The 8533-nt window shown below is 44.7% G+C and overlaps 1 protein-coding gene across 2 annotated transcripts in view; it reads left to right on the top strand.

Moving 5' to 3' along the window:
- The first annotated feature begins 3689 nt into the window (after positions 1 to 3689).
- BMPER (BMP binding endothelial regulator) overlaps positions 3690 to 8533 on the top strand; it is a 252643-nt gene continuing 247799 nt past the window's right edge. Inside the window, exons 1-2 of one of the 2 annotated variants that reach the window (XM_061414163.1) lie at positions 3690 to 3959; positions 5028 to 5113. In XM_061414163.1, coding sequence (XP_061270147.1) covers positions 3827 to 3959; positions 5028 to 5113 — 219 coding nt within the window. In that variant the 5' untranslated portion in view covers positions 3690 to 3826. The remainder of the gene's footprint in view (positions 3960 to 5027; positions 5114 to 8533) is intronic. The other variant, XM_061414164.1, reaches the window with a different exon arrangement.

Here is an 8533-nt window from a genome sequence, read left to right as displayed (position 1 = left end):
TATCTTCTTTGGAGAAATGTCTGTTTAGGTCTTCTGCCTTCTTTCTGATAGGATTGTTTGTTTTCCTAATATTCAGCTGCAGGAGCTGTTTGTATATTTTGGAGATTAATCCTTTGTCAGTTGCTTCATTTGCAATAATTTTCTCCCATTACTGCATTCATTCATAAACATGCTTTATCTCACCTCCTAGACTATAAGCTCCAAGGCAACATCATCCCTTATCCTTAAGTCTAAAATGCCATGCCTGGTGCCTATCATAGAACAAAACTCACACCGTTATGGAATACTTTCGGCCCTCCCTAGTGGATAATATCACAATTCCTTTACCCTGCTGCTTTTGAAAGGTCTATTTATTTTTAGGAAACTGGGTTGCTGTAATTTCTCTTGAAGTAACTTTGAATATACTGTTATTAACTGGTATATTTAGTTGGGTTTTTCAGTGCAGATTCAACATCATTGTTTTACCGGGAGATGAAGAGAATTTCTCCTACCACAGGCCTGGTTCCCTTTTAGTCTGATTAGGTTATATTTTTTATTTTAAAGAAGATGAGATAGAGCCTTTTCTGGCTGATAGTGGAACAGGTCCTTATTATCCATAGGTAATGAATGATCTTTGGGATCCATTACCCCTCTTACACTGAAAAATGTCACCAACAGAGCCAAAGACAGATTTGCTCTCCATTTGATTTCAGTCAAGAGCTTTTGGGGGTTTGGATGGTATCACCCTTAACATTATTGGCTTCCCAGGTGACCCAACGGTATGGCATCTGCCTGCTAAGGCAGAAGTTGCAAGAGATGCCGATTCAATCCCTGGATCAGGAAGATCCCCTAGAAAAGGAAATGGCAACCTGCTCCTGTGTTCTTGCCTGGAAAACCCCAGGGACAGAGGAGCCTGGTGGCTTACAGTCCACAGGGTCAAAAAGAGTCGGACCTGACTGAACACAAGGTGGGGGGGGGCCTTAACTTTAAAGGTAAAGGCAGATCCATACGCTTTTTCTTGCATACTTTTTTCTTTTTTTTGACCCCAGAATATCTTGTGTTTGTGTAGACAGAGGCCACTGGCAGCTGACAGACTGTCAGTTGAAGGGATGGTGGCAGCAGCAGTGGAGGACTGATAAGCCCTTTGGGGAGAAGGATGCTCTTCTAGAAGTAGAGCCCACTTATCCAGAAGGCATCAGGGAAATCACTGGTGGCAGCTGATAAACAAACAGGAAGAAGGGACAGGCTTCTGTACATCTTTCCCATTGGTAAACTTCCAGGCAGATGAAAATGCTTTCCAGGTGGTTTTTGCATTTGAACCTATAGGGGAAGTTCCAGTATACCCCAAAGCACCTAGTTTGAGAAATGCCACAGATTCCACCATAAAGACTTTTGTTCTGCAAACCCTTGAGGATGTCAGGGAAGGCACTCTTCAAAAGTTCTGCAATCCTCTAAGGTGAATTTATCCAGGTCTACTGCTGAAATCTAGGGCAATGAAAGGTCTCTCAGCCTACCCATTATTCCTTCATTAAGTTATGCTTAACAAGTTTATATAAAAGCCCCGTGCAAAGAGAATCTTTATAGGGTAGAGTTTCAACTGACTGTACTTATCTGTAGTCATAAAAGTTTTTCTTTTATTTTTTGATTGGTCACTATAGATCAAAAAGTATATAGGAGATCAGACTAGGTTTAGAGATTTCTTTTTTCTTTTCTTTTTTTTTTTTTTGCATGTTCTCTTTATCGTTAGTAAATACACTAAACGCTGATTTTCAAGGAGCTGCCTGGCCATGGTGGTTATTTTTGGGGAAAAAAGCAACCACACGTCATCTTTCTTCTCTTTTAATTTGAGTTTTACACTAAAAATCTGTTTTGAGAGGGAAATGGAGCGTGTTAGGCTAATGACAGCTTTACTCTCTCTTATTTTTTCCGTTTAACAGCAACGCTCCTATAGGCTCCCCGGCGTGCCTGGATGTGGGCACTGCAGCCTTAAGTGAAGCCTCCAACGACTCGAAAAAATAAAAACAAATAAACAGCCCCATTCCCCCCACTCCAAAGGGGGTAGAGCTTAAGAGGAAACTGTACAAAATGTGTCGGCAAACAGACGAATATATTTGCAAAGGTATAGTTTCTGTGACTACAGACAATCCCCACGTTGCCCAGAAATTGTTAGATGCGTCCTGCTGAGAAACGTGCTTGGCTAGTCCGTGATTGCCTTTCGGATCGGCCCCGGCCGACCCACCAGGAGGACCCGCGTGAGGGGCCCCCATTTCCATTCTTAGGGAGAGGAAGCCGGGGACCCACGTGAGCGCGGAAGACAGCTGATCATCAGGTCCCAATACTTGCCAAGCGTCCCCTAATTCCCATTTGGTTACAAAAACTCTCTCCTCCATTGCATATCCTCCTTTGGGCAGAGTGGGCCACGGCTCGAGAGAGAGGCCGTGATCTGGCCGGGATCATCCCTGGGCGGTAGGTAGGGTCGGACTCTTTGACACCCAGGGCTGCTGAAGCGACAACTCCAAGCTCCCGAGAACGCCGCGGCCAGAGATTAGCCGCCGCGCGGGTCCCTCCCTCTTTTTCGGGTGAATGAATGATTAGTCAAACAGCACCTCCCTGCCCCGGTTCGCCCGAGGTTGGATGGGAGGAGTCATGGAACCACTGTTCCTCTTTTTTAACGGCGAAAAGAGTTCGCCTCTGTGCGTGTATTAATCGACCTTGCGTGTCGTTTCAAATTCCGTCTTCCCCAGGGTCACGACGCACAGACACAGCAGCACTGAGCAGTGATCTCGAAGGCCCCTCGCCCCTCTGTCCTCTCAGGGACGGTCGGCCGTCGTGCCCCAGCCAAAGGAAGGCAAAGCAGAGTGAAAAGTTGCCCGCACCCCCACCCCGTCCCAGGCGCTGGGTTTATCACTCCTTCCCAAAGCTGGGGCATCAGGGAACGAGCCGCGGTGGTGGAGCGCCCTGCGTCCCATATTCTCCTCCTTCCTAGGGCTGGAGCACAGGAGAAGGAGCAGGGTTGGCGCGGCATCCCCCGTAAGGGGAGGAATCCCTCCCCACCCGCCCCCCGGGAAAGGGAGGAGGCGCTGCGCACTCCGGGTGGTGGAGACACGCCTGCCCGGCTCCGATCCGTGCCCCGGGGCAAGCGGCCTCCCTCGAGGGTCTGGGGGAGCTGGCTGGACCCCCGGCGGAGACAGGCGCCCAGCGCGAGGCTTCCACTACCCTTCTTGCGTCCGGGCGCCCCCAGCGGGTTCCCCGAGGCGCTCGGTGCGCCCTGGTCTCCCGCGCCGGAGCGAGCGTGCGAGCGGACCGAGTGGAGAGCCGGCTGGGCGGGTAGGAGGTGGGAGTGCAGAAGTGGAGGACGCGGCAGCTGCAGCAGCGGCGCGCCCCGGGGCAGTCGCTGCAGCCCCGGCGGCGGCGGCGGCGGCGGCGGCGGAGCAGCGGTGCGCAGCGGGCAGCGCAGCCACTCCTCTCTGCCTATCTCCCGCAGTTCCGATACCCCCTCCTCCTGGCCCCCTCTCTGGCGTGGAGGAGCCGACGACTAAACCGCTGCGAACAACTCCTTTAAAAAAAAAAAAAAAAGCCGCATTGGAGGAGCCTGGCCGCAGGACCCCTCCTCCCTGGGCGCCCCCCACCCCTCGCCTCGCTCTCCCGCCTCTCCCCCCGCCAACCTCCACCCCCCCCCCCACCCCCCACCTTTCCCCCGCCCCAGGCTCCCGGGCGCCCGCCTCCCTCCTTCGCGGACTGTCTCCCGACTCGCCGGCTGAGAGCCCTTTTGGACTGCGAGCGGCGGTAGCGGAGCACAGGCGGCGGCGCGGGACCTGCAGTCGCCCGGGATTCCCTCCAGGTGACGATGCTCTGGTTCTCCGGCGTCAGGGCTCTGGCTGAGCGTCCCTGCCGGCGCTCGCCCGGGATTACCTGCTGCGTCTTGCTGCTGCTCAATTGCTCGGGGGTCCCCATGTCTCTGGCTTCTTCCTTCTTGACAGGTAGGGGAGGGGTCGGGAGGGACCGACCCTCCCAGACGCTGGCTTGGTACCTGGGAGAGAAGGCGCTGACTGGCCCCGGGGACGGGAGGGTGGGGAACGAGCACCTTGGAGCCTGCTCCTCGCTGGCACATGGGGATGAAGGAAGCCCTTCGGAGTTAAGGGGTGGGAAAGCAGTGAGTAGGCTAAGGAGTGGAGAGCGGGCAGGCTGTTGACATTAATACTGTAGTGATAACGGAAATTCTTCTATTTGGATTTGAAAAGTTCCTTTATTATCTTTAGTTTTCTTCAACCTTTAGTTTTATCTCTTCTCCCGTATGCAATTAAAGGGGAAAAAAAAAAAAACTGCATCGTTTTCCACCCATAGGCCTGCCTCACTCTATAAGGTTCCAATATAGCTTCTTTACTGGTAGTGATCTTTAAAGCACCCGCCCTCCAGACCTGGATTTAAAGCAACTATCATATTTTAAAAGGGTAATAATAGCAGGATATAATAATTATATGCTTTCAGGCAGGTGAAGACCTCAGCTGCTATTCTGAAGGACATACTTTACTGACACCTGGTGCAGAAAAGAAAATATTGAGTCTATTTCTAAGAAAAGAGGAAAGAAGATTGTATTTCGAAAAGTAATTTCAATTCAACACAATATGAGGCAGATTCATATAAAGGCCTGTTTATTGCCACAGTCCTGAATTCTGTTCAAATTTAAAATCTACCTTAATGGCCAATTTGAATTTTTTGCTTATGGGAGTGTTTGTTTAGTTAAAATGGTTTTATAAAGGAAGGGTATTATTAAAGATCCAATCAAATACTTGGAATTGTGCTTAAACCAACCATCTGAGAGCAGAAAATATATCTATGTAGCACAGGCTTTTAAAAAAACTTGTTCTAATAAAATTATTTAAAGTATGTTTTTTTCAGGGGGACTTTTTGGGGTGAATTTGATTATTTAAAACTCATTAGGGATTTTTGAAATTTGGATATAGTTTTCTCAAAAAGTATTATTATAAAAATTCTATTTTTGTAAGAAGGCCATGCAGCTAAATTTAAATAACTTTTTTTCCCTTTAGGTTCTGTTGCAAAATGTGAAAATGAAGGTGAAGTCCTCCAGATTCCATTTATCACGGACAACCCTTGTATAATGTGTGTCTGCATGGTGAGTATGGAGATCAGGTAATGGGAAATCAATTGCTCCCTCTGCAAGGTGAATCCTTTCGCTGTAATTTTATGACCAGATCTTAAAAATTGCTTTTGGTCATTACAAAACCACAGATGGCTGGTGAATTGAATTCCATTGAATTTCCAAGTTTTATGGACTTTGGCAATTTCTGTTTCATCAGGCTGGAGATGTTTATCTTTGACATCAGGTTGCAGATGTAAACTTCAGATGGACTTGGTATAGCATCACCTCAGTGGTAATTACCACTTGCCCTTCTGCTGCCGGGAATGGCTATTGCCACCAAATCATAGGTGCCACCAAACTTTCTGCTCTGATTCTATTGTCTGAGCTCAGTGTCAAAATGATAACATTTAGGTATAAAGGTCTGGGATAAGGTATGTGACAAGGGGAAAGAGAGGTTAGAGTCACAAAGCACAAACATGGGGACAAGATCTTGAGTTTTTTTGCCTCTTATATCCTAAGCTCTCAAAAACAATCTTTATATATCTGATTTGGAAGCCATGAGTCAGAAAGGATATTCTGTCCTTAGTAGAGGATGACACTTGGCTGTCAGCTGCTTAGTTAACACGAGCAGTGGCTGGTAGATTAAAAAAATGATTTGTTTCAGTTTATTTTAGCTTTATAGTAAATGATAAGATCTAATAAGTAACCACATGGGGGAGATTAAATTATATGAATAAGAATTTCTGAGCTGAAATAGCGACTCACAAAGAACATTTTTGTTTAAAAGTGTTTTACATGCCAATCACTTTTGGCAAAACTTGATTAAAAACTACACATCACAAAACCCTGTTGGAAATACATTAAGGCAGTCAAAGTCAAATGCAAAGCCCCCAAATGATAGATGACTGCTTGTTATCAGATCAACATGCTGTATGCAACCAGAGAAGGGAATTTTCTCTGTTTAGGGGAAAGCCAAGCCATCTGGGTTTAAACTACCCGAAGTTTTTCACGACAATAGATGAGGTCAATGTTGTGAAATGATAAATGGGTGAAGGTGAATGTCTGTATCAAATGATTATCAGGTTCTGAAGACTAAGGAAATCAGCAGAAATAGAGGTAAAAATGCATTCCATTTCCAGAGATGATAAGTGTTGCTGCTTTAACAAAAGAGAGCTGAGAGAGGGACAATTAGGTTTGTGTTTATGAGCTGCCTTGTTAATGAATGATCTTTCACCAAAGGACCTGTTGAAAAGGAGCTTTGCATTAAATTTTGGCTCAATTGTGTATTTACAAATGTAGTGTGTGTGCCTCTGTGTGAGTGTGTGTGTGGTGGCGGCAGAAAGATGATTTCTTTATTTCTCCTATCTACATAGTGTTAGTGAATTATTTTATCTTGATCTTGTAAGATGTCAGAAAATGGGGTAATATTTAAATAAATTTGGAACTCCATATGCAAAAATATTGTTTTTCTCCTCAGCAATATTGTTACATTTATAATGTTTAAACACAGAGTTTGGGTTTTGCAAACTTTTTCAAAATAGTATGAAAATTCTCAATACAGCATTTCCCTTTTTTGGTACTCTTGCCCTGGTGGAAATAGTGCCTTTCCCCGAAAGTACAGCTTACTGCTAATAAGACCTTGCTGTTTTGAAGGTAAAGAATGAATCTGAAGAAAAAAGATGCGTTGGTTGGAATTCTGGAGTGATATTTATATTGATTGTGTTCAGAAGGGTGGTAGGTTCATTTATATCTTTGAGTAACATTTGGAGGTATCTGCCTTCATGAGAGCTATCAGAAATCCTTTCCAAACACATAAAGTTGAGACTCGCATTCTGACTCACTAGCTTTTCAGAAGATGCCTCAAAGTTCCCCCTAGCTGAAAGGTTCAGTGATATGTTGCCATGACTTTTGCAGGGGTTTAGGATTATGGGGCCCAAGTTGTCATAGTCATTATTGTTTCCCAAACAGTTGTAGTACTTGATAAAGTTGAGTAAGGCTAGATGGGCAACTGTTTCTTTATTTGTAAGTTTCCAAGGGACCAACTGCAGTATATGAATTTCGAAGCACCTAGCTTACCGTGAGGCTAGTTGACAATTTTATATTTAGGCTGGAAGGTAGGCTTATTTAGCAAACAGATAATGTCAGAAATAACAACTAACACTTATGAAATACTTCATTTGCTGGCACTTATCGAAGACTGCGTTTCATTTAATCTTCACAAAAATTTTTTGAAGATTTTTACCCCCTCCCCCCATTTTACAGATGAGGAAACTGAGGCTAGAGGATTTAGTAGCTTGTAAAGGTCATATTTTAGTAAATAGTGGAGCTGGAACTCACTCTCACCTGCCTCTAGAGCACATTCCTATAGTCAAGTGAAACAGGCTATTTTCTAAGTTAAAGATGTGAAAAAGCAAGGAAAAAAGTAGATTGTTGAGTTATTTGACTTTTTGGCATTGCTTGAGTTATTTTGCTTTTTTCTTTTGAGTCTTTTAGGAATCCAGTTAGCTAACATTTGTTAATCACATTATATGAAAGGAAAATCTCGTTATGATTTCAGTTGACCTGCAGGGAGCTTTCGTTGTGAGCTAGTTTTATGTATGTATGTTAAGAGGGTATGTAATAGTCAAAACTGTACTTTGGATAAAGAAAATAGTCATATATAGTTTGTGTTGGTCCAGCCTTTTGGCAGAAAGCTACCTAAAGCTGAGTATAAGCTCATATCTTATTTCATAACATGTACTAAAAAAAAAGCTAACCTCAACATATGCTTAAAAAAGACGTAAAATGTTACAGTTGAGAGGAAATAGGTGGCACAAAGTCCTGCATATAATTACAGTGTAAAAGCTAGAAAAATCCCACAGAATCAACTTGGCCTGATTTAAACTTTTAAGCTCCGAAATGTTTCAAAGGTGGAATGAACTCATTTCTGTGGGAATTTTGAGGATGACAGCTGATGCAGTGGCCACGGCGAGCAGAACTGAATAATTTTATTCTCATTTATCCTTGTCTGCCTGGACCTCCTCTTGCCAGCATCAGTTGTGGTCCAAGAATAACCAGTTTGTCAGCTGCTGATGGATATTATTTTAAAGTGTGTGGGTTCAACTGTTCAAGGGGGAAGGTGAGAAGTTGGACTATTGTCCTGAAATCTAGGGAAGCGGTAGACAGTTTGGATTAAAGATGCAAGCGCTTCATTGTTCAGTTAGAAAGCAAAGCACAGCTTTTCCTCGTCTTACAAAATGGTCTTTTGTGGGGCTGGGGAAGGAAGGCCAGACTTATTGCTGTTTTGTGTGGTGTTTTTTCCCTTTCTTGCTAGAATTATTTTTCCCGTAATGCCTAGAAAAACATTGGTGCCTTACGTGAAGTACAGCTGATAGGAGCCAGCCCGTCTCAACTGATGAATCGAAAGTGGTCCTCTGGATCTTTTGGGCATCCCCAAATCTATGCAGTGAACCT

The sequence above is a fragment of the Bos javanicus genome, chromosome 4 (assembly GCF_032452875.1).
Source record: "Bos javanicus breed banteng chromosome 4, ARS-OSU_banteng_1.0, whole genome shotgun sequence".
Classification (NCBI taxonomy): domain Eukaryota; kingdom Metazoa; phylum Chordata; class Mammalia; order Artiodactyla; family Bovidae; genus Bos; species Bos javanicus.
The sequence above is the reverse complement of the archived record's forward strand: the minus strand, read 5'-3'. Positions and strand labels throughout refer to the sequence as shown.